Source organism: Sminthopsis crassicaudata, chromosome 4, assembly GCF_048593235.1.
Source record: "Sminthopsis crassicaudata isolate SCR6 chromosome 4, ASM4859323v1, whole genome shotgun sequence".
NCBI classification, from domain to species: Eukaryota; Metazoa; Chordata; class Mammalia; order Dasyuromorphia; family Dasyuridae; genus Sminthopsis; species Sminthopsis crassicaudata.
The window spans coordinates 303,905,120-303,931,500 of record NC_133620.1 but is presented as its reverse complement, the minus strand read 5'-3'; the positions used below and the strand labels follow the sequence as shown (position 1 = coordinate 303,931,500).

At 36.8% G+C, this 26,381-nt stretch overlaps 2 protein-coding genes across 12 annotated transcripts in view; one reads left to right on the top strand and one right to left on the bottom strand.

The window, feature by feature from the left end:
• Positions 1-800: 800 nt before the first annotated feature.
• On the top strand, positions 801-18,275 carry CYBC1 (cytochrome b-245 chaperone 1). 2 transcript variants are annotated; one of them, XM_074265035.1, is made up of 8 exons: positions 820-951; positions 1,207-1,474; positions 6,647-6,769; positions 7,008-7,049; positions 9,320-9,393; positions 10,079-10,175; positions 12,077-12,221; positions 13,893-18,275. In XM_074265035.1, exons 3-8 carry the CDS (start codon positions 6,685-6,687, stop codon positions 14,011-14,013), a joined length of 564 nt encoding a protein of 187 aa, XP_074121136.1. In that variant the 5' UTR covers positions 820-951; positions 1,207-1,474; positions 6,647-6,684; the 3' UTR covers positions 14,014-18,275. The 2 variants fall into 2 exon arrangements, with proteins under 2 accessions (XP_074121137.1, XP_074121136.1); XM_074265036.1 differs by lacking the exon at positions 1,207-1,474 and having other exon boundaries at positions 801-951.
• A 1,280-nt stretch (positions 18,276-19,555) lies between these two features.
• The window catches only part of HEXD (hexosaminidase D), a 55,065-nt gene continuing 48,239 nt past the window's right edge, over positions 19,556-26,381 (bottom strand). For all 10 annotated transcript variants that reach the window (XM_074265008.1, XM_074265009.1, XM_074265010.1 and 7 more), the window contains 5 exons: positions 23,482-23,564; positions 22,580-22,658; positions 22,389-22,490; positions 21,555-21,644; positions 19,556-21,226 (listed from right to left, as the gene is read on the bottom strand). In XM_074265008.1, the coding sequence (XP_074121109.1) occupies positions 21,058-21,226; positions 21,555-21,644; positions 22,389-22,490; positions 22,580-22,658; positions 23,482-23,564 (523 nt within the window). In that variant the 3' untranslated portion in view covers positions 19,556-21,057. The remainder of the gene's footprint in view (positions 21,227-21,554; positions 21,645-22,388; positions 22,491-22,579; positions 22,659-23,481; positions 23,565-26,381) is intronic.

The following is a 26,381-nucleotide window of genomic DNA, read 5'->3' as shown; positions in this document are numbered from 1 at the left end:
ATAAATTTCTCCTTTTTAAATAAAATATTAAATACTTTCTAATCTCTATCTTGTTTCAGTTTCTCCAGCATTACGATATATCACTAAGAATTCACTTTCGCTGCTGCTTTGAACATCAGCCTTGGGAACATCGTGCCCCCAGCAAATCTCTCCCTCTCAGAAATCCAAATAAAATATTAAAATCTCTATCTTGCCTCAGTTTCTCCGGCATTACATTGTGACTTGCAGAAAATCACACGGCTTCAGAACTAATTAAGTAACGTGTGAATTCTATGACTGTGTAATATTCCTTCTACATATAGAGGGAACTGAAGCACACCGGCACACAGGGAAATGTCACTCCTGTACACCATCCATCTCCCTTCCCCTGAACTGTGCTCACGAGGAATAAAAGGAAGCCTTCTGAGCATGAAAGTAAGGCATTCTGTGGAAGCCCATCTTAATAGGACACATCAGCTCCTTTCACTACTGCCCAGCCGCCATATCCAGGGCTTCCGGTCTGTCTACAAAATCGGCAAAGCCCTCTTGGAATCGGGCAAAGTTTCCAATTCACCGGCTTCTTTAGGGTGGTAAAGCGTCTCTGATAGTTGAAAGGCCACCCTTCTTCGGTTTCGCTTTCTGAATCTTCAGCCAATTGGAAGCTTTTTTTTCCTTACCCCTGTGAATTGTCATTCACAACCGTGTCATTTCTTCTATACCTAGGCGCTTTAAGACAATTTTTACCAGAACGCAAGATGGCCATCACTACTTCGGAAGAACTAGGGCACCTCCCGAGATCTGCCCGCCTTCTGTTCCTCTTCCGTAACGGAAGTGGACCATCTAGTTCACTCTATGGTACCTCCACCCTCCCGGGAGTGAATACGGAAGTAGCCTTCCCGCCCAGATCTCATTCAAACGACTGCTTTCCCGCTGGTGTCTGGTGCTATTGCCTCTGCCGCCGTCTTCTGCTAGGTAGGCGCTTTCTCCATCCACCTACTCTGCCGCTCTCCCTGCCATCTGGGTGTGGTAGGACTTAGCGAGTTCGTTTTGCCTATTAGGGAAGGTGTGAATGAATGAATACACACGCATGCCAATTTGCTGGCATCTTTCTCTTTGCTACCTTTTCTTCTCACTAACCGGAGGGAGCTGGAGAAAGGGGAAAAGAAAGGAAGAAGTATTGTCGGTGATGCAGGGAGCCGTTTGTCATTGGGTTTTCTCTTTCTACAGGATCCCCCTGCCACTGGACTACCCCTCCCCCGCCCATGCCTCAAGTCTTTTTGGTGGTCGGTGGGGATGAACCAGGAGACAATATGATCATAACTTTAAAACTGGAAGTCATCGAATCCAACGCAGATTTGCCAGAGAACACACAGCTAGTGTCAGAGCCAAAATATGTTAACATAAGCTTTTTGTAATTTTCCTTCTATTTACGTGTCAAAGCTGCTTTTCTTACTCCCAAGAAATAGCACACATCCAAGCTCTGTTATCTCTGAAGGTCAGTAGAAATGATGTCACGTTAAACAAAAAGCTGCCTCTGTCCAGTCCACATACCTCAGGAATCAGTTTTGTATCAACGAAGCCCAATCAATTCATAACAGAAACTTTCTTTCAATCCTGATCTTTTCAGGATATTGCTCTTTCCTGACATCCATTGTTCTAACTAAATAACAGTGTCAGTTATTAAGCGTGATGGGTGAGTTTATGGCTGAGTAAGTAGCCTTACAATTTTGTAGAAAAAAATGCAGCCTTAAAGGATCTCCTCAAATGAGATGTCTGTCAAATATATCTTAAAGATTTGATGACAGATTCTGTGACAGAAACAACGTGAGTTTCAACATCAAGCCAGGGATAAAAACACCGAAAAATGTGCCCACTTAAAGAGTTCACCATTGTCAGAAAAAAATATATAATCCAAACAGAAGAGTTCTTTATTATCCACAAAAATTTCCAAACTTTTTTTTTACTTTACTTTATTGAAGACATTTTCTTTTTAATTTTTAGTTTCAAATTCTTCCTTCTACCCCTGTTCCAACCACTGAGACAGCAAACAGTATATCAGTTTTTCATGTGAGATCATACAAAACATTTTTATATTAGCCACATTATTTTTAAAAGCAAGAAAAGTGAGAAAATTATAAAAATGATCTTGCTTTCAGATGACATTTTACAAGTTCTTTTGAGCCCAGAAAGACCTGTATCCTTTCACTTATAGTACATCTGGGTAAGGTGTTTTTGAGCCAATTTCTTCCAGAATTTTTAATTCATGGGGGAAGAGAAAAACTCATCTCATTTGTTTAATGGAGGAAAATTTCCATTTAGGAAAATATCCAAAATCTAGAGATTAAAAGGGTCCACATAAATTCTCTGATTCTTCTCTTAAAATTAATTCTCTTATTGCAGTATGGTTTGTGACTATCATTCAATTAAAAAGTCTCTCTCCACAGTTACAAATAGTTTTAACTATTTCATACTTTGTCTTTGTGTCTCTATGGTCCAGCACTATATATTATTTATTAATTGATTACCTTTTAACTGTGGATGTCTTCCAAGGCTCAGTCCTAGAGCATTTTGTATTTGATGCTGGAAGCAATAGGGAATCCCTGAAGTTTATTGAGTGACAAAGAGAGTGACATGATCAGACCTAAGGTTTATGAAAATTTCTGATGGCTAAATGGAAAATGGCATTGTTAGGCTATTGGAATAGTCCAGCCATGAAATGATGAGGGCCTACATCTGAGTGGTGACAGTGTCAGAGAAGATAGAGGTAAAGCTGAGAGATTTTACAAAGGTGAAATTGATAGGTCTTGGCAACAGCTAGGATATGGGAGGTGAGAAATAGTGGTGGCAAGAGACAGGAGTAATTCCTAAATTGCAAGCCTAATGGACTGGGAAGATGATGTTATCCTCCATAGTAATGGGGAAGTGGTGGCAATAGTGGTTGAAGGTGTAGGGGGAAAGAAGAGTGCTGTTTTGGACATGTTTAATTTAAAATATCTATTGGAGCTCCAAGTTTGAGAGGCTTTTGCAGGTGAGATTGGAGGTCAGCTGAGAGTTTTGGCCAGAATAGGTAGATTTGAGAATCATTGGTATTATATTTAAATCCAGGGGAGCTAATGAGATCACTGTATAAAGCAGCATAGAGGAAGAATTAGAAGGAAACCTAGATTAGTATCTTGAGGGATGCTTGTATTTGGACACTTATGTTTGGAGGGAGGGATCTGGATGAGAAGCTAGCAAAAGGGACTGAGAGGGACTGGCCATATAGATAAGAGAAGAGTGCTATCTGTATCCCAAAAACCTAGAGAAAAGAAAGTGTCTAAGAGAAGAAGGTGATTAACAATGTCAAAAAGGCAGCTAGGTAGCATGTGGCCTGAAATCAGGAAGACCTTGTGTGATTCTAGGCAAGTCATTAATTTCTGTTTGCCTAAATTTCAAGTGTAAAATGGAGTAATAATAGCATCTATATTCCAGTCTTTTGTGAGGATCAAATGAAATATTAATTGTAAAGCACTTAGCACAATGTCTGGTACATAGTAAGCACTATGACTATTGAAAAAACCTAAGAAATTATTGGTAATTTTGGAGAGAAAGCAATTTCTGTGAAATGATAAGGTCGGAAGCCAGATTATAAGGGATTAAAGAGGAAAGAAATTGGAAGTACCTAGATGCCTTTTCAAGGAGTTTAGTTTTAAAGGGCAGAAGAGATAAAAGATGGAAGGATCAAGTAAGGTTTTTTTTGAGAATGGAGGCCATTAGGGCATGTTTGGAGGCTGTAAAGTAGCCTGTAAGAATAAGCAAAAGAGTGAAGATAACAGGGGGGCAGTCTGGTTGGAAGAGATGAGATGAAATGACATCATTTAACAAGTAGTCTTGATAAGGAGTAAGCCACCTCATTATGTGAGAAAGGGATGAAGGAGGAGAAAGTGGTAGAAGGCATCTGAGTGATAGGAGTTGAGAAAGAGGGAATTCATAGCAAATAGTCTCAATTTTTTTCCTGTAAAATGATAAAGCAAAGATCTCAGTTAAGGGGAGGAAAGGAGGGCAATGGCATGAGAGGTTTGAGGAGGAATGAAAAACGTTTGGAAAAGATTTTGGAGAGAGGATAATGAGTTGATAAAGGATGAGCAGTGAAGCTCCAGTTGAGGTCATCTACTTTTGGAGTCTCTTCATTTTTCAGTCGACCAGACAGAATGGTTGTGTTATTTACTCCATCTTTGTTCAGCTGTATATGATTAGGAGTGAAAGTGGTGAACCATGGGAATGATCTAAGACTTCCATTAATATAAAGTATCTAGTCTATCTTTTGTGTCTAGTCTACTGAGTGGTTTTGATCACTCTTTTCATTCCGTCATCTCTGAAGGAAAGTCATTTTGCAAAGCCAGTTATTCAGGTTTTGTTTTTTTTTTTTTTTTTTTGCTGAGACAATTTGGGGGTGACCCAGGGTCACGTAGCTAGGAAGCGTTAAGTGTCTAAAATCAGATTTGCACTCACATCCTCCTGACTTCAGGACTGGTGCTCTGTCCATTGTGCCACCTTGATGTCCCTCTGTTCAGTCTTTAAGAAAAAAAAATTTACATATGCATCTATAATATATGTACAGACATATGCATATGTATCTATATATGTATGTGTACATAGACATATATACATGCATATACATATACTCAGATTTTGCTGTATATGTATGTTCTTTCCTTCCTTTTTCCTCAATTCTTCATCTGTTTCCAGGAATTCTAGTTGCATTTTTGCTCATGCTGGGTTTTTCTTTGAGGCTTTTGGAGTCTTTTTTTTCTTCTGGTTTTGTTTTGAATGTCTCTCTCATTTTAATCACTCTTTACAAGTGGGCTTCTTTTTGTTTGTTTATTTTATCATTCTTTCAGCTTATTTTCTGTTAATGTCAGTGCTGGCTTCTGTCACACTTCTGGAGGGAAGGTTTGGGCTATTACTATTGGTTTTCAGGGATATTGAGTGTTGTGTTATTTTAGAATTTCAGGGAAAGGCTTGAGCCTGCAAGCTTTTCAAAGTACCTGGATCCAGGGCCATTTCTCACTGCTGCTGTCCTGTTTTGAACTCTGCAACTTCTTGACATGGTTTTGGGTCTGTTCAAGAATAGATTGCTGTTGGACCCATTCCCTTTCAGCCAGCTGGAAAGTTCCATTGGTTAAGAGGCACAGAATTGTAGTTCCCTTTTGGTTTGATATTCTTATACTGGTTATTCTTCTGCAGTCTGGGTTGGAGACTATTCTGTGCTGGAATCTGAACCACGTTGCTGCTGGTTTTTGAACTTTCTTCTTTCTAGTTACACCAGCCAGGGACTCCTTTCTCAGTAATGCCTTCCTTGTATACAAGACCTATTCTTAGTTATTTGTAACTTGAAATTTTGTAATTGGTGGATAAAGCCTTTGCAGTGCCATAGTATGGGTCTAGTAGAGCCTCAGTATGAATCTAGGACCTCCTTTTGCTGGATTGGAGTGCTGCTGACCTGACCCTATGCCCACTGTCATCAGACCTTCTTGTCTGTTTTCTTTTGCCAAACTGGACTGGACAAATGACTCACTATGATTTTTTTCTGGTTTTCCCCATCAGGATTTGATCTAATGCATTTTGTATATCTGTCAAGAGGAGTTTTTAGAGGGAAATTCTGCAACATTGATTCCTATAACTGCCAATTTGGCTTTGCCTTTTGTTTGCTTGTCCTTTGTAGTTGAAGACCAAAATGATTATCCTGTGGTTTAAGTGCTGTGGATTTCCTACGTGAGCAGACTTCTGGGCCTCCAAGAAACAAAGTTCCTTCAGTTATCCTTGATCTGTGTTCACACTCCCTTCTCTGACATATTTCCTTTTCCCAATGCTCACAGGCTTTTGAGTGATTTTTTTTTTGTTCTGGAAAAAGGCTCTCCCTATTGTTTCTTTTCAAGTTTCTTGATCATTGCTTAATTTAAGGTCCTTTTTAAGTTTATATTTGGGACAGATGGGCTTTTCTGTAACCTTTCATGTTGCCATTTTAGTTGGAAGTCTTTAAAGTTTTGATGGGTTTATCTTGGATGAATTTAATACTTTTTATGAACCCTATAATGGAAAGAATGTTTGATTTCTAGTCAGAAAAAGCAATTCAAATCTTCTGCCATTTTTTACGAGTACAACCTTGGGCAATAACTTTGCTTACCACCAGCCTTACACACCTATTCCTCAACTGAAAAATGAGGGACATGGAGTAAATGATTTCTCTTTCCTTCCCACTCTGAATTATTATTTGTTGATATCTTTAAGATATTTTTCTTCTTGTTTTTTATAGAAGAGAGACTGAGGGAATACTGCGGTAAGAGTGAAGTCATTGTGACATTTCCTAGGCTTCTAGAATATTAAAGCTGAAAGTATCTTGGAAATTATCTAATTCAACTCATATCTTATAGTTAAAGAAACTGGAGCAGAGATTGTTTGACTTGTCCAAAATCATAGCTAGTATCAGCATTTCTGGGATTAGTACTCAGATTTTCTTAATTGTAGTGGGATTTTGCCACTTTCTTCAATAGCATCTAATACTAATGTCTACTAGAATATCTAATAGAGTGACAGAGAAACAGATAGACTTAACTAGAATGACTGAATATTTCTTTGGTCTTTTGACAAGATCATTTTTACCTAATTCTTTGTTCTTCTCTACAAGCCTTGTTTTTACTTTGGGAGTAGTTCCAGAAGCCAGGAATGTATATGCAGGTAGAGACCCGAACTGGCTCCCTTCTCCATCTGAAGAGGTCTCCTGGTATCCGATCCTGGTCTCTTCTTGTAGGTAAGCCCAGTAATATCTGGCTCTGAAATGGGAAAGTCTTTCTCTTCCACTCCCTTCTATTTTCCTTTTCACTGCTCCAACTACAAATGAAAAGTTATTTGTTCAGAGCTGTTGCTTCCTAGCTTCTATTTGTAAGCTCTGTGCAGGGAGGGAACAAAACTGTCTGATATTAATCAGTGGGTGATTAGGGACGACCTGGGGCATTAGTTCTAACTAAAGTTTTTTATTTTTGTTTCAGGTATCTTGTCCATTGGCTTGGCAGCTGCATACTACAGTGGAGGTACAGTGGCTCTCTTGCTGATTATTATGGATTTGTTTTCTTTGGAATTTTTCACTTTTTATCCTCTTGATTTTTCACTGAGATCCTTCTAGCATTTCTATCTTTATCTATGCTGACCTCTTTTGCTTCTTCATTTCCCTAAGGCTGAACTGACAATCAGATCTTTAGTTTAGTTAGGGAATTTTTATTAAGTACCTTCTAGGCAGGCTTTCCCAGCTTCTACCTTTAGTTGTTTGTTGTACATCCTGTCAAACTCAAGTGGAAATGGGGGCCATTAATCTGTACATGAGGATATGTACAGCCCGCAAATTGACTTTTTTTTAATGTAATTTTACCTATGGTTTATTATGTTTTTACTTGCTTTGTTATTCCCACTTATATTTTAATCTATTTCTAGTCACAACTGGAAGTGCTGTGGGCTTATGAACATGTGAGCTGTATGCTTGTCATTTCTATTGTATATCATCAAGTGTATGAATAACTTTGCTTACCACCATTGTATTTTTATTAAACATCTATGGAGATGTTTAAAGATGAATTTTAATTCATCCAGGAGGGATTTAGTGAGTTTATGTATTTTGATGCCCTTCTTCCCCTCTCTTTGATCTACATTTTTAAAAAATTAAATGCCTAGTGTTCTTTTTCTAGCTGGAAACTGCTTTACATATAATTCAATTTTTATATGCTTTGAATCTCCTCTTTCCTTGGTATTATTCATGTATCTCTATAAGGAGCCTAAGAATCACACTTAAGACAGACATTTCTACTCAGAAAATCATAAATTCTTAGAGCTAGAAGGGACTTTACTTATCATCTGTACCAGTTCCAATGATCTTGTGAAGAGAGCCAGCTACACCCAGAGAGAGGACTGTTGGAAACTGTATGTTTCACAACATAGCATTTTCATTCTTTTTGTTGTTGTTTGCTTGCATTTTATTGTTTTTCTCATTTATTTCCGGTTTGATTTGATTTTTCTTTGCAGCAAGATAATTGTATAAATATGTATGCATATATTGGATTTGACATATATTTCTTTCTTTTTGTTTTAATTATAGCTTTTTATATACAAAACATATGCATGGGTAATTTTTCAACATTGACCCTTGCAAAAACTTCTGTTTCAACTTTTCCACTCCTTCCCTCCATCCCCTCCCCTAGATGGCAGATAGTTGAATACATGTTAAATATGTTAAAGTATATGCTTAACATATATTGTACTACTTATCATCTCGGGGAGGGAGTGGGGGAGGAGGGGGGATTGGAACACAAGATTTTGCAGGGGTTAATGTTGAAGAATTATCCTTGTATATGTTTTGAAAAATAAGAAGCTTTAATTTAAAAAAAAAAAAAAATCACCCAAGTCCACAGTGAAATATAATCACTGAAACTCAAAGTAAAATTGATAAAACTGGAAAAGATATCATCTATTGTTGCTGTTTGTCTCTCATCTTGAAGAAGACCATGACATCAGGAAGGTGATGCCATTACATGTGAGTGAATTGGATTGAAAGAAGGAAGGGAGTATTGTTCAACCTGCTATCTGAGGGAGGGGGTGGGGGAAGGAGGGGAAAAATTGGAACAAAAGGTTTGGCAATTGTCAATGCTGTAAAATTACCTATGCATATATCTGGTAAATAAAAAGCCATATATTAAAAAAAAAAAAAAAAAAAAGAAAAAGAAAGAAAGAAAGAAGGGCACAGTCATCAGCCTCACTTTCTCCTTTGAAGCCATCTGATTCTAGTTGCAAGACAATCAGAATGACTGGAGATGGCCCTTGGATATCATCTATGTGAAACCACTTCATCCTACACAAAAAGAAATAGGGACTACAAAGGGGAATTGGCTTGTTCATTATTTCACATTAGCAGTGCCAGATCTATGATCATTGTTTTATATATCTTCTAAGCTCATCTAGACCACTGAAAGGAAGACAAGTACTAACTAAAGAGTTTTTTGCCAGAGTAGACAAGCTACTTTATATCTAGATATCCAGTATACAAAGTAGCTTGTCTGCAGCCTGGGCTCTGAGGTGCTTAAGAATAGGACATTGATTTTTAAGGTCTAAGGAATATTTTTCCTCTTTCTCCTCTCCCTCTTTTCCCCTTCCTCCATTGAGTGTAATTGCTACTGCTCTTTAGGACAGAGGTAACTACCCTATGGAATAATGAGAGGAAACTTTTCTGTCATTCTGGGCTTGTTTGCTTTCAGTTCAGTGTTGGAATTCCCTTTTTGCCTTTCATAGCTATTTACTCTGGATATTTGCTTTTCAGATAATCTAGGCTGGAAATTCTTCTATGTCACAGGGTGTCTGTTTGTGGCGGTACAGAACTTAGAGGACTGGGAGGTAAGGGCTAAAGTTAGCATCAAGGGCTGATGGAAGAATTGGAGTGGGAAGCTCCCCAGGAGAAATACCAAGATTAAGTGGGAAGGTTATTATTGATTGAGGGACATTATGGAAGATTTCATGAAAGAGGTGATGTTTGAGTGGGATGTTTTAAAAGTTGGGTAGAAATTTAGCAGGTAAAGAGTGGAAAGGAGGGTAGTTCAGGATAAAGACAGAGTATAAATTCAGTAAGCATTAGTGGACCAGAAAGTAAATTAGTTTGGCTAGAGCATAATCTGTGGAAGAAAGATTATGTTTGAGAGTCCTGTAATTTCTCAAGGATTCATTATTATTCTTTTTTTCAATCCCCAGATTAAGGAAATTATACTTGGTAGAAGAACATTTGGCTTTGATAAATCAAGTGTTGGGATGGGTGAACGAAGGATATTTTCCAAGTTTTTTTCTAAATTCCCTCTGAGAAATTTGTTTTCTTTTAGAGTAGAAAATAATATCTGACAACAAAAAATCTGCAGTACATTTGAAGGATTAGGGAGATACTATGGGACTGAGAACTGTTAATCATAATCATTAAGTGCAGGGGAACTGTTTGTTTCTTTTCTGGAAGTTTGAGTGAAGATAGTGTTGTCTTCTGAACTCAAGACCTTGTGTGGTAATCTTTTGCTGTTTTTTTTTTTTTTTTTTCCAGGAAGCCCTGTTTGACAAAACTACTGGGAAAGTAATCTTGAAAACATTCAATCTCTACAAGAAAATACTGATGGCTTCTAGGGCATGCCATGAACAAGGTAAGAGTTGTATTGCATATGCTGAAATATTTCAGTTGATACAAAAGGATCACTTTTGTTTATTAAACAATCTTTTTGATTGGCTAGTCTAGAGTTTTCAAACTAAGCTTTGAACCTCAAACAAGGTAATTGAAAATCCTTAGGTCTATAGATAGATGGGAAGAAATTCATTTAATATTTTCCCTCTCCCTCTGCCCTTTTTTTTGGGAGATGATGAATGTATACCCTTATAGTAAGGGCTTATCGAAAAGTCACATAAGGAACAAAATGAAGATTCAAACCCCAATCTTCTGAGTCCATATAAGCTTTTTCTTTTGCACCACATGGTCTTCCATGTTCTTAGGTATTGTGATTTGGCTTGTGAATATAAGGTTTGAAAACTATTCTTTTGCATCAATATGAATTTTCCAAATCCAGTTTGGCTTTTTATTTTTAGGAGCAAAGTGTAATAGCACTGAAACTGCTTGGATATTATTAACCCTATAGTCAAGTTCAAAACTTGTTTAAAGAAAAAGGAGATTATTAGTCTTGAAGTCAGGAATTATTTTTTTCCTATTCTATAAGGACCTTCATGGCTCCCTGTAGGCCAGGCACCTGGTTTTAAATATTGTCTAGATAAGTAAGTGATGCCATGTTAAACTCATTTTGTTTTGTAAAATAGAAAACCAGCTATGGGGTGTCAGGACCTGGAGGACACTTAATGCCATGTTAAAGCTTCCTTTAGGATTCCTACTGCCTATCAAGAATTTAGAGGCAGGAGGAAGAGAGAGAGATGATATGGCCCACTAGGTTCGTACTGATCTCCTTTCAACCCTATGAATTTAAAGAGTGAATGAGAGAGAGAGTTCTGTTTTCATAATCTGCAGTTATCTGATACAAAAGAAACTCTGAGTCTTGCTAGAACTGCTCTTGCTCAAGAAATGTCTTGGTTCCTGGTTATATTCATTTTTTAGATTGGTTCTGTTTGGGAATAGTTTTTTGCTAACTCATCATAATAGTTGTTCATTTAGGATAATTTTAAGCAGCTTTGTTATATTCAAGTACTAAAGCCACCAGCTTGGAATCTTTTTTCCTTCTCTATACCCATCTAGTAAGGCTGAGCTTGGATAATCACAAACAGGCAAGATATACACCATTGACTTTTCTTAGAGACTTTGTCTAAATCACTCATTTTGCAGATGAAGAAAAAATCCCAGAGGGATTTCCCAAGATTACAAACTCGTAATTTGAACCCAAGTCCTTGATTTTCAAATGTGATGTTCTTTCTATTATACCACATGGTACCTTATGGAGGAAATTAAGACAAACAAATAAGAAGGCTCTCTTAATTAGTATATATGAGATTGGAAACCGGAACCAGATTTGCTTTCCTATGAAAGAGTAATAAATCAGTTATGATCAATGATTCCTGGGAAGGATGTTGCTTTGTTCTATAATACTATTGTTTTGACTCCATGTTTGGAAGTAGATTAAGCAGAATCCTACTATGTTGACCTGGAAACAGACTAAGAAATAAAGGTTGGTCAATATTTCTTATTGATGCTGAGTACTTTCTAAATACTCAATTTCTTCAAATCATAGAATCTCATCGTGATATTGTTGGAGAAAACTTTAAAGTTTAACTATTGTTCTTGCCCACAGTTGAAGAAATTGAAGCTTACCCTGGGAGGAAAAATGATTTGCCATAAGGCTTTTTATCCAGCTCATAAAGACAGGAATGGAATTCATTGCTACTGATTTTTGTGTTGGGTGAAATATGTTTACATGAAATTTAGTAAAGCCTCAATTCAGAGTTATAGGCTTTGGAAAAAAAACCATGACTGTTATCACTGACATCATTTTGTGATGTTTTCTAACATCTGACGTTCTTATATGAGTATTGACTGTTCTTATCTTTTCAGTGGTAGTTGGACTGAATGACATTAAGGATGTGAATGTCATTGAAGAGAAAGTTCGATATTTTGGAAAGGGCTATACTGTGGTACTTCGGTTTGCTACGGGCTTTTCCTATCCTCTTACCCAGAGTGCAGTGATGGGTCATAGGAGGTAAGATGACAGTGTCTTGGAAATAGTATGTGGATAGGGACAAATGGGGAGCTGTCAGTGACAGTTAAATTATAGATGTTAAATCTATAGCTTAGAACCCATTTTATTTTGGATTCTCTTTCAAGTTACTGACATTATGTAATCTTTTGTCTCTGGTTCTATTCATTAGTGACCACATCCTAATGTCATAGGATTTAAAGTTGGAAGGAACTCTAGACATTATTTAGTTTCAGCCACCTAATTTTACAAATTATAACTAATTGAAGGCCCTTAGAGTGAAAATGACTTGGTGAAGGTCACATAGTAAATAACTGAACCACCATCTGAATCTAGATTCCTTGACTTCAAATATAATGAACTTTTAAATATACTACTATCTTGTCTAAAATCATGGTTGTTTATATCTAGACTTTGTGGCTGTCCCTAAGCCTGAATCATTTTTTTTTTTCTTGTGCTTTGTAATTCATTCTAGTGAGTGTGCCTTTTGGAAATCCCCCTGGGATAGATCCTTTTGAGAAAGGATAGTGCTAGAATAGCTTTTTATTCCTTGGCTTTCCATCTGATGACTTTTTGTTACTACTTCTTGAGTCACCAAGGAGTAGAATGGAAACAAGAATAACTATTGCCATTTTACAGACAAAAAAAAAACAAAAACTGAAGGCCAACCAATAGAGACATCTGGATCATATAGACCTCAGCATGATTTGGTTACACAGTATACAGTCTTTCATCTGGGCAAAGAAATTGGGAATGATGAAGTGCTTAAGCATCAGCTTTGCATAAGAGCCAAGGGCTTGGCATTGTCTATAGTAATAAGGGCCTGCATTGTGATAATAGTTTTATGATAGGTCATTTGTGAAGCTTTGTGAAAAGCTAAATTAGAGTGTAATTATATAATCTCTACTCTAAAGCTGTCATTTTCTTAGATGATTTCAAATCAAATCATCTTTTTATGTTCCCTCAAAAAGCCTTTTGATTCTTTGGGGCCTTTGTTTAGGTGGGCAATAAGATGTTCTGGGTCAAGAGAGATATTGAAAATGACTGTTCCATTTCATGATTCCTTTTTATTATAAAGTTTTTATTCATTGAGGCAGGTCCTAACATTGGCTTGTATGTTCCTAAAGTTGACACCTAGTGGAATCTTCATTTGCTTCTGAACTACTCATAGAAAGAAATTAATGGCTAGTGGTAATGGCTTTCCTTTGAGGTTTACTTTTGGCTATAACCTTCCTGTCAAATAACTTATAACTTGAAAGAAACCTTTTTATCTGAAAATTTTGACCTCTTAAAAGTCTAGAAGGCTTCATAGTTAGTTTTGACTTATACTGTATTCTCTCTCTTTTCTTATATATGGGAAAACCGAAGCACAAAAAAAGTAAAAAAGACAAACTTTTCCAAAGTCACACAGCATTTCCATCCTTAAAGTTTGCCTGCTTTCTGAGGGTATTATTTGTAATGATGTTAAACTACACATTAAATCAGGGGAAAATAAGAAAGGGAGCAGACTAGAATAAAAAGGAGATGACTTGGAGGGATTGGGGGTGAAGAATAAATCTTCTGCTTCATTTTTCTTGGGCTATTATATATGTGTGTAAAGGATTTGGGGATGCTCTTATATGGTAATTAACTTGAATTTTCCCTTTTCCTTTTTCTTCCCACTCTTTATCTTAGTGATGTAGAAGTAATTGCCAAGCTTATCATCAACTTTCTGGAGCTGCGCCAGCCAGAGAGCCCCAAAGACTTGTCCCAGAGCAGTGACAGTGATGTGGATGAACCCAGGCACCAGAACTAAGTTTGACAGAGTGGCCTGAATAATTGAATTTGGCTAACCTATTTCTTCTGCAACTTTTGATACTTCTTTCTTTCTTCCTTTCCTCCAGGGCTGCTTGTTTGATTGTGTTTGGTTTTTACAGTGATGTGGGTTGCTAACAGAGATCTATGTTTTGTTTCTGCTTCTCTGGCAAAGCTTCTAGCTCACTAAATTGGACCTTAAGTTCTGTGACTATTTGTTGAGTTTGCCCCTTCTTTCTCATTTGTTATGTAGTTACAGAACTTAATGGGACCTTAGGGACTATCCAACCCTGTTATTTTACAGAAGAGGAACCTGAAGCTGAGAAAGGAGAAGTCCCTTTCCTAAAATCACAGAGTTTAATAAATGGAAGAGCTGGGACATGAACCACATAATATATAACTCCATTGTTCTTTCCACTATACCATGTTGCCTTAAGCCTTTCTCTCAGGAGTGAGAAATTAAGCTGACATGTCTCCTCAGCCTCTGGTCAGTTTCTATAACATAGAGGACCTGGACAAGAAGGTTCTTTTGTGATTTTGCTTCAGGGATGATAAGGATGAAGAAATAAAAAATGAAGGAAAGACTTGAGCAGAATGAGATTCGGAGAGGAATGTGGATGTCAATTATTTGGAGTTACTTCTATTGAGCATGAATTCCTAATCTGTTGTCAATGGACTCATGGACAGATTTCATGGAACATTTGAACTTAGATGGGGAAGAAAAAAATTTACATATCTATTTTCACTATCTCCAGCTGAAATTTAGCATTTCTTTTGGTTATGAATTTGAAAAACAGCAACAACAAAACAGTATTGTAAGAAGGGAGTCCATATTACATATTTCACCATACTGTCAATGAAGTCCAGGACACAAAAATGCTTAAGAACTGGCCTAGAAACATTTGAGCATATTTAAAATCATATCTACAAAAACAGCTGCCTCATTATGGGACCAAGGCAACTGCAACTTTGGTTGTTAAATATTTAATTGCTTCTGTGAAATTTTAGGGAGCTGAAAGTCCCAGACTTTCAAGCAGGGACTTAAAGTGGTTATGTGGCCATTGCTAGTTGGAGATTCAGTGGACCTTTTAAATGTTTGTCTCTGGAAATTGTTAGGAAGCCAAGCTTATTTTAGCCTCCTCAATATTTCTCCACAACTGGGAGCACAAGTGTTTGAATTGTGAGAGGCCAGAAGTCCCAGCTATAGGCAATGAAGTTCTACAAATGAATTGAATAGGCTACTAGAGAAATGAGGTCGCTGTGTACTTCCAGCTCTGGTCCTATCATCTCCCTAAAGGGGCTGAAGTCTGAAGATTGGGGGAAAGGTAAAGCAGCAAAGTATACCCAACTATAGAATGAGGTATGTTTTGGAGATTGTGATTAAACTAGGAAGTTTTCCAGAGATCTCAAGGTGTTTTCCTATTTCCTTTGTATTTTGAATAACAATTGCCCTTTTCTAATAAGCCTGTCTTTCTTCTGTCTATTGTGAACCAAAGGAATAGAGCATAAATTGGAGTTTGGAACATGGCTTGTGCATCCAGCTCCGTCTTATTGTAAATAAGTCTCATAAATGGGTGATCATGTAGAATCTTTCTTGTAGATGTGTTTCTAAGAGGGAGACAGTGGCTGTTGTTGGCATGTTTAAGTATATTCAAGAGTTCTTGAGTCTCATTTTGAGATCTGTTTTTACCAGATATGAAATCTGAAATCAGAGATTTAAAAGTACCTTTCCTTTACCTTTCTTTTACTTTTTTGACTTCAAGACTACTGGACTTATTAATAACTTTTCAGCCAAAGAAATATTGTCACTCCATAGTGGAAGCCATTTTAGCTAAATGGAAGAGAAATTGCTTTTTGTTAAACCCATGTCTGTAATATTCTTCTCTAAAATGTAATGTTCTCTGGGAGCAGGTTTCTTGGGGGGCTCTGGTGGCAGCCTTCTTTCCGTTCAGTAATCACCACAAGTGCAGCCAGGGGTTAAAGTCCAAATCGCTCCTTTCCTGCAGCAGTAGTCTTGGTTCCAAGAGCATGAGCTCCCACCTGCCTTCTGAATTTCCCTGACTTAATTCTGGTTGATGCTCCTAGCTTATATAGGTGTGAATCTTGTGGAACTATATAGTAAGTACTAAGTACTTATACTGAACTAGAGAACTATTAATTAAGCACCATGCTAGATAATAATAATAATAGATAACTATTGTTTCTATCAATTTCACTGACTTAGCACTTGTTTCAAGTTCTGGCCTGTAACACATATCAGCTTCTAGGAATTCATTCTCTGAGTTACCTTTCTTTTTACTTTCACCATTTTTAATAAGCTATTTGGGGAAACTTATATGTGGGATAGAACTGTTTGGCTAGTGGGCCCAAGCCCAGAAGAACTGGATGAACTATGCTGTGGACTGGTAGCTTCTGGGAATATGGTTTATAAAGTTTAGCCCCTGGACTGATATAAACTCAGACCACACTCAACTGAGACTTGGCCTATTTTCTTGCATGTTGCGATCGATGCCTTGCATGGTCATGTTTTCCTGGCTTGTCTTGGCTTGGAAGAATGAAGGCATCTGCCTTTCAGTTACTTTTTTTGGCTTAGTGCTACATTTTTTTCTTCAGAAAAGGATATGTATGTGGACAGATTGATCTAGGACAGGCCAAGTCTTATTTAATGTAAAATGGCCTTGCTATTTACACAGCAGGATAGATACCGTTTATATAATCAGCCTTATATATAACCTTTTATATAATCAGCCTTTGGCCGATTCTTCTGAGACAGGAGTATCTCAGTTGTTGGAATTCTCTTCCTGCAATTGCCCTCTTGAAGAATAAAGAAGACCCAGTTTTAACTTACAAATATGTACTCATCTAGAATTTCTGTAATCTGTTTTTCTTTTTAATCTCAACATCTTAATTTCTCTGTGACTCAGTAGCTAGATATCTAGTTCTCACAGAAAACAGGGGAGGAATCTTGGAAGTCATCAGACTTCAAAGCACCAGCCTCACTTTCTCCTCCACAGTCTTCTAGTTCCAGTGGTAAGATGTAGATTAGGTTCAGGAGGGATGGCCTCAGATGCTGAGATGAAGCACCTTCTATTCCCTTAAACTGAAAGACAGATCATATATATTAAAGATTGAGTTTGGGTTGCTCCATCACAAGTCTGTGTTATATAAAATCATATAAAGAAGTCATTACTTGTGTGACACTTAAGAACTATTCTTTTCTGTGGCTACAATGAACCATATATTTTATATATGTTCTCTAGTCATAAGGTATAATAAAAGCATGAATATCAGGGGATAGCCATTTACTGGTGAAATAGCTGGTCAATTTTTTTTTAAATAATTGAACAGCAATTTACATTTTCTAGTTAATCAAGATGGGTAAGTGAAATTCCAAAAATATCTTGAAAGTTCTTTTTAGTTATTTAATTCACAAAAGTTAATCTTTTTGCTACAGTGGCCTGTAGAAAAATATAGAATATAGAAAATCCTATTTTCTATTTGCCTTTAGGCTCACTTGGTAATTGGCAGTGGCAGAGTAGATAGTGAGAAAGGCAAGGAACTTTTAAAAAAAAATCCACAATCTGAATAATTGGGCCCTAAATAATTGAAACTTGACAGTGACTTCCTTGGTACAGGAATCCCTAGTTCAGATCAATAGCATGGGCTTTGTCATTCTATCTTGGTGAACCTGATCCTGACATTGACCCTGTAAATTATAAATTGATTTATCTAGAAATACTGTGGTAGTTTACCTGCTCCTGAAGCTCTCCTTATCTAATGCTGAAAGCTGATTGTTACTTCGGGAGCTTTTAGAAAACATTTCTTGAGTAGATTTTCAATTTTCCTGTAAGGCATGTAGGAAAATCACAGGAATTACCTTATACCTCCTCAGAACCTTCTGCCTCTGGGACTCCTTCCTTCCTCTGATTAGAGAGAGTGGGAGGTAGGCATCTGGGAGTTCTGCCCAGATTCTCCAATTTCAGGAGGACACTCAGGGAATTTCCCTTGTCATTTTTCACCTACCTGCTTTCCTAAATGAAATCAACCCAGAAACTTTTATCATCTCAGATAATTTCCTATCCCAGCTGCATGATAATATTGTGCCAGGCTATTCCCTTCTCCCACTTTTTGCTTTTTTATATATAATCACCATTAGACTGTGAGCTCGAGAGCAGGGATAGTCTTATGCCTTTCTTTTTATCCTGTTCTCAGCTTGATACCTGGTGCATTATAAATGTGCTTAATAAATGTTTATTGACTGATTTTGAATTATCCTTTTCAATCATATGATATTTCTGTATGATTATTGTAGTTATACTTTCTTAACCTTCATTAGTTTCTTTAGTTAAGCAGGTGGTATCTTGTTGCTATTGAAACATAAAAGGATTTATATTTGACTATATTGTTTGAAAATGACCAAAAACCAGGGTTGGTGTTATAAACATTCTCTTGCCATTCAGTGAAATTCAAATTGTGTGTGTAGCTGCTGGGAGTAGTAGAGTTCCTTTCTGTTCTTAGTCTTCTTCTAGGTGGTAACAGAAACTCTCTGGGTGGCTCTGGAGTTGGCTTTTTTGTTTCTAAAGCAATTATGTTGCCAATAGAATTAAAACTAATAAGCTTGTGGAAGTCTATTGGTTCTATTTCAGGAATATTCATTTTTGATTGGAGAGAAAAGGTAGAATATATTTACATATATAAAGCCAGTTTTTCCACTGCCATAAAGGAAATCACCAACTCGCCCACCAAGAACCATTCATTCATTCTGATAAGTCCCAAACCTGTGTTTGTCTGTTTCCATTTCCTACAAATTATTTTACTCACTTAACTGGGCTTCCATTCAAACATTCTCAAAGTCTAGCTTAGGCACCCATCTTAAAAGATTACTATTTCTTAAATTTCCTCCAATTTCCTTCCCTGGATACATTTTCATCAAATCACAGAATTTCTTGAGTTTGAAGAGAATTTAAAAGTCATTTAGTTCAATGTGTTTTCTGAGCAGGAATCCTTTTTACAAGATTTCTCAAGAGAGAAAGAGTCTTCTCTTTGGAAATCTATGGGAGTAAGCTATCCAAGCTTCTTTAAACAGCCGGTTTCATTTTTTGACTTCTCTATCAGGAAGGTTTGCTTTATATTGAGGTGATATCTACATTTATGCAACTTTCACCTATTGCTCTAATTCTGCCTCCTGGAAACATGTCTCTTAAATATTCAACAGTAGTTATCATCGCTTCCTTAAGTTTTCTCCAGATTAAATATCCCTGTTTCCCACAAATACCTGTACAGTATATATTGCCTTCAGTCTTCTCAACATTCTTGATTATATCTCTGTGAAGGCACTACTGCTTGCCAATGCCTTATTTAAAATGGTGAACTGGATACAATATTCCCTATGTGATCGATCACTTTAGTGCCCCTGTCAAGAACCTATTCTAACTCACTACTACCTTTTAAAACAGATAATTACAACTTCCCTATGGTGTCAAAGCAAAATCTGTAGCAGAATGGGAATGGGTAGTAGTTTTTCAATAATGACAGTAAAGAGGTGGTGGCAAGTCATCCATTCTTATTTTGTGATTTTTGCAGTTAATATAAGCTTATTAAGAACTATTCTTTTTTTAGTTTAGCATTACTAATTTTAGTTCACCCAACAACTGAATAAGAATTTCCTCTCTAGCATCCTTAACCAGTGGTGCTCATCTAGCTGTCCTATACTGGAAGACCTTTAATAATAAAAGACCCTACTTGAGAGAGCCTATAATGTTTTTGTAAAGTCCTAATTGCTGGGAAGTCTTTTGGGTTTTCTACACATTTCTACACATTCACTGTTTCTAAGTCTAAATTATTTTCCTACTGTCTTCTAAAGGCTCAACATACCCTTGAGGTTCAACATCCAGAGTTCTTTTAATCAGTTGTCATATGACATGTGCTTAGTTTCCTCACCATCTGTATAATTTTTTGTCTGGAAGTACTCTGGCACTTCAGTAAGAGAATAGTAATACTCCAAATGATTCTAAGAGGAAATGTGAGGGGGAAGGGACCCCCCAAAGTAAATCTTACACAATTTATAATTTTGCATAGAGTCTGAGAGTGTCACTCAAGAAAAAAATCTTAACTACAAATTTTGGACTCTTTAGGCTTTTTAAAGCCTAAACTTGTAGAGGACAAAATTTTAAATTTGTATTGCATCAATGCAGAACAGAAGTATGGAAATAGTAGTTTCTGCCTAGTTGTATCTTGATTGTAAAACTGTCACTAAAGCCATAAGAACTTAGCTACTATGGGGCTTCAATATAAATATGAATACCAGGGTCTAGCCTAGGACCAAGCTACAGTTTAGATGTTTAGATGTTTCTTTGGCTTTTGGCTTATAGTTTTTATTGTGCTGATGTTTTATAAAGAATATATTTAAACTTTCTGCATTTGTTTTTATAAAGGTGCCATATATAATGGAGTAATTTTTTTATTACCATTTATAATAATCAGACATCTGTCACATCTGATTTTTCTATTTCTTTTCAGAATCTTTCTTGTTTATATTTTTGTTAGATTTGTCTAGGATGGAAAGGGACACACTGAGGTCCTCTAATATTATAGTTTGTTATCTATTTCATTCTGCAGTTCAATTATTTTTTTCTTCAAGTATTTAAATGTTATGCTATTTTTTTGTGCATGTATTTCAGCATTAACATTATTTATAATACCTTCAAGCATAATGTAATTTCTCTGGTTATCTTTTTTCGCTTTTTAAATTTTAGTATCTTTTTACTGATGCCTTTTAGAAACTTATGATTGCCACCCCTAATTTTTTGGATTCAACTGTAGCATAATAAATTCTGCTTCATCCTCTCGTGGTAATAGCTTTTACCTCAATGTCTCTTTTCAGATTTTGCCCTAACACAAGATTTTTCAATCAAACCCACAGGAACCCTCCCAACCTTGTCCTCCCCTCAGTAAGTGATTAGCCTTGGCCATCTGTAAAAATATCCACTGAGCTAGCAGTAGGTAAGCCTGCCATATAAGATGGGTCACTTCCATGACAAAAGTATTAAGATTGAGCTGCTATTGCTGCATCTAGATCTTGCAACAGCTGCTGTAGCTTCTGGATGGTGGGATATGTATTTTCTTCGAGCCACTCCTCTACTGCATCTGGGTAGAAAATTCTTTCAAGTGCTGCCTGCAACTCCTGGATGATAGCATTCCATCTGCTTAGGAGGCTGAAGAGAAATAGAAATAGAAATAGAAAAGGTTGACTCAGTTTGACATGTGAGTCCTCATTAAAAAGTTGAAATATTATAGGAATCTTTTAAAAGGAAGTGAAGAAATAAAGTGAGAAGCTCTTGGAGCTAGCTATTAATGTCTAATAGAGTGATGTAAAAAGAAGATTCATTTGAAGAGTTTTATCTGGTCTTTGAGTTTAAATTTTGACTCAAAAAATTATTTTATTTCAAAGCTGTTTTTAGCACAGGGATTTAAAATCTAGTTATTTTAGAAAAAATGACAGATGAACTGTACCAAGTCTGGTAAAAGAGCTGATACTACTACCTGATGGCATCTGGTTGGATGTGCTGGATCATAACTGGGTGAATCATTTTCCTCTTGCGGTGGTAAGGGCTGAACCAGCCTGTCACATACCTATAAATAAATGCATTGGGATTGTACTCAGTAGTCAGAGATATATTCAGCTATTCCGTACTTATTATTTAATGGCTTATCATGAGGCATTGGTTTTGTAAGACTTCTGACACGATTGAAAAATCTGGTAGAGGCTGCTTCATTCATCTATGATTTGTTCTAAATAGACTATGGTGAAGGAAGGAAACAATTTCTTTGGAATTGTTCTACACTTGTTAATAACTAACCTGTTTCGATGATTTCAGAGAGGCCTGGAAAGACTTACATAAACTGATACTAAGTGAAATGAGCAGAACCAGGAGATCATTATACACGGCAACAACAAAACTATAGCATGATCAATTCTGATGGGCATGGCTCTCTTCAACAATGAGTTGATTCAAACCATTTTCAATTGTCCAGTAATAAGAAGGCCATCTACACCCAGGGGGAGGACTATGGGAACCGAGTGTGGACCACAACATAGCATTTGCTTGCATTTTCATTTTCCTTCTCAGGTTTTTTTTTTTTTTTCTAGATCTAATTTTTCTTGTGCAGCAAGATAACTGTATATGTATAAATATATATAAATATAATGGATTTAACATATATAACATATATTGGACTACCTGCCATCTAGGGGAGAGGGTGGGGGAAAGAAGGGGAAAATTTGGAACAGAAGGTTTTTCAAGGGTCAATGTTGAAAAAATTACCTATGCATATGTTTTGTAAATAAAGATATAACAACAAAAATAAATAAACAACCTGTTTCTTTCTAGCAGTTCATCCACAGAGCGCCTTAGATGAAAGCTGACCTGAGTGACCAAGGAGAAGACATCACTGCCAGGGAAAGTCCCAGAGCTTTCACTAGTTAGAAAGAAAGTCTTCATCAGTTTTAGCACTATCAAAAGTTTGGGGCTCATAAGAATGAAATTAGAAGGAATTGGTGGTTTTACCTCATAAAATTGTTGATTTCCAAATTTGACATCCCTAGGTATTTCTCCACTATTTTTTTTACATTGTCAGTATAACCTCCTGAAAAAGAAGCATTTTCTTTCATTTATTTGTTTATTTTTCTGGGGCCATTGGGGTTAAGTGATTTGCCCAGGGTCACACAATTAGGAAGTGTTAAATGTCTGAGGCCAGATTTGAACTCAGGTCCTCTTGACTTCAGGGCTGGTGCTTTATCCACTTTGCCAACTAGCTACCCTAAAAGAAGCATTTTCTTTAGTAAAAAGAGAAAAGTGAAACAAAGAAAGTGAGGGAGATCATATATATATATGCAGAGAAAATGTCTATTTTAAAAGAACTTATTTTAGTTTATTGGCCTGGTTGGGAAAGCTGTGAATTCATTGCTTAGCAAAAAAAAGCCTTTGGAGAATTTATTAGGGGTAATTTTCCAATTAGGCAATTCCTCTCCCCAAGCCTGTATTTGTTCCCCTGTAGGAAAATTATCTTGATATTTCAAGGCCTTTTTCTCTAGGGCTATTTCTTATAAATGGAATTTATTTTAGTTTCTTGAACTCTACAGGCTTTCAAAAGTCAGGCCTATTGAGAAGATTCAGTCTAGTGACATACATTGAGCATGGTAATGAGATTTTTTTCCTCCTCCCTTTGAAAGATAGCATAGTTGTTTAGCTATAATGAAATTATCCCACAATCTTATCCCAAAACAGGCACTTTCTTATTTAGAATAACTCCATGAAGAATTCAAGGTAGTGGAATAGCATATATTTCTTGTGTGAAAAGGGAAGGTCAAGCTATGTGTGGGGAGCGCTCCAATATGGCAGTTACTACACACACACTTGATCCCTGTATTCCTGGGAAGAAGAAAAAAAAGGAAAGTAATATACACTACCGTGTTTGAGTGCCTGCAGACATACTGCTAGGGATGGGATTCCCACAGGGAGCAGCTCACAGAGAACAGAGAAATGGTCATATCTGGAATCCACAAAAGGAAGAAATATTTATTTTTAATACTGGGAGAGAATTACATGATGAATCTTACTTCCCCTTTGCTCAGGATATGATCTCATTCTATGTATAGACTATGTATAACTAGTTACCCAGTATGTGGTCAGCCCCTTTAAGATTATTAAATTCTTAGATTATCTTGATTTTTTGTTGCCCTGCCTACTATTATAGTCCCTTTCCCCCATCCTATTCTGATTTTCTTTTTCTCTAATCCTGTTTTGTGGTTTCAGATTGTTGTTGGAGAAAGTTATGTTAGTTTGCACACTAAGCCTGCTACACATATCACCAGCTTTTTTTTTTTTTTAAACTTCTTGGTGAACTTTTTATTTCTAACCTCCTAACTCCCTGTAGCAACTCCTTCAATCCTTTATTTATCAGTCCTCCCTGTTAGTAGGTAATTATTCTTTTCTTGAGAAAACTCAGAACTCCAACTACCTTACTTTGCCTTAAAATACTTATTATTCATTCTTTTCTTTTTTTCCTCTCAGAACTATGGTTTTCCTTTCCAAATTCAACTACTCTATGACCTTGATCCCCTCCTTTTCCTTCCCTCCTTAGGAAAAATGGCCCTGTTAATTACTTTGTAAGGTCTCTACATTCTGCCTCTCCATTAGCTTTCTGTCTGCTAAGCAGTATTTTCAGATTTTTTCTATCTATCTTAGGGAAAAACAACATGATTTCAAGATACTCCCATGTTGTCACCTTTCTTTCCAAACCAAAGTTCTGAAAGAACTGATCTTGCTCTGACATTTTCTGAGTCTTCCTCAATCCTCTGACTCCTCTCTACTGAAATTGCTCTTGAGTTTTCAGGCCTTCTCCTTAACCTATTTATGGCATTATATCCCTCATTACTTTCCCCCTTTTCCTATCTGAAACAATTTTCACTCTCCTGATCCTTTTATTTCTGTTCCTTCCCCCCCCCCCCCCAAGTCTTCCTTTTCTTCTTGCAAAGAGCAGCTAGGTGGCACAATGGATAAAGAGCTGGGCCTAACTAAAGTCACGAAGACTTGAATTCAAATCCTGGCTTAGACACTGTGTAACCCTGAATAAGTCACTAAACTACTGATCTCAGTTTCTTCATCAGGAAAATGAGCTAGAGAAAGAAATGACAAAACCATTCCAGTATCTTTGCCAAGAAAACCTCAATTAGGGTCACAAGGAGTCAGACCACCAAAATATCTTTTTGAAGCTTATCTATGCAAATTCAAAGTTTGTCTACTCCTTGTCCTGCATATACTTTCACTCATTTCCCTTGATTGGGGTCTGGTCAAGGTGATGGAGATGGAATACTCCTTGCTTGCCATCACTAGGTAAATTCTCCTTTGAGGTCTACATAATTTACATCTTCCATCCAATCAAAATCTTGGTAATTATCTATAGACTTCTAGGAAACTCCCCTTCCTTCTTTTTAATGAATTCAGTACCTAGCTCATAATCTTTCTCTTTTCCCCAATCCTGTTTTCATACTATGTATTTTCAACATACATATTGATACTTCCTTAGACACTCTTAACCTCCCAGTTTTTTAGTTTATTCATTTCCCATTATCAACTCCTCATTGACATACTTTTACATCTTGCCATAGCCCACAAATTTATCATTTCCATGTTAATGAACTCTGAAATTCCCTTATCTGATCACTCTACTGGCTTTCTACCTCTCTCTCTGCCTTTCCATTCCAAACTCTACTACTCATCACATCTTGACTTCCAAATCTTTGATCCCTCAGTTCTTTTGTAGGCCATCTCCCTTGCATTAGCCATTCTTTTCTCAGATCCAGTTCAACTCAACAATGTCCTTCTCTAAGGGATAGCTGTTAAAATAGCAGAAGAGATCAGAATAATCTAAGGTCAAATCTCACTTGTGTGATTCTGGGAAAGTCACTTAACTTCTGTCTGCCTCAATTTCCTCCACTATAAAATGGGAGTAATAATGACACCTATCTTGAAGGGTTGTTGAGATGATCAAATGAGATAACATTTGTAAAAAATGCTGAACACAGTGCCTACCTGCAATAGTATTGGTTGGTCTGCTTGCCACAAGTTTCTCCTTAGTCCAGTCCATTTTCCATTTATCTTTTTCTTTAAATGAAGGTCCAACTATGCTACTCCCCAACTGAAAAAAAATTCCCTATCACTTCCAAGATTAAATATAAAATCCTATTTTGTATTCAAAGTCTTTTATAACTCACTGTCCCTTCCTTTCTCCCCTCTCTTTCCTCTCTATTCTTTTTACAATTTACTAGTAGAGTACCGGATACAGCACTAGATATAGTCAGGTAATATGACCTCAGACACTAGCTGTATGTGCCCTGGAGCAAATCATTTAACCTTTGTATGCCTCAATTTCCTCAACTATGAAAATAGGTATAATAATAGCATCTACCTCACAAAGAAGTGGGGATCAAATGATATAGAGACAGAGGTATATAGATATATAAAGTGTTTATCAGGCACTATGGAAATGACTACTCCTTTCCTTCCCTTTTCCCCTTCCTCTTCCTTTCCCCCAATCCCCACAATGTATAAAGATCCAGTGACATTGACCTTGACCAGGATCCTTTGTCTCTTGGCTTTAGAGATTTCATTGCATGCCTGGAATATGCTCCTTCTTTAGCTCCTCCTAACTTCCTTCAATTTCCAGGTAAAATCCCAACTTTTACAGGTAGCCTTTCCCAATCTTTACTATCAGTGCCTTTACTGTTATTTCCCATTGCATTTGTACATAACTGCTTGCAAACAGTTATTTGCAGATTGTCGTTTCTTTTACATTGTTAGCTCCTCT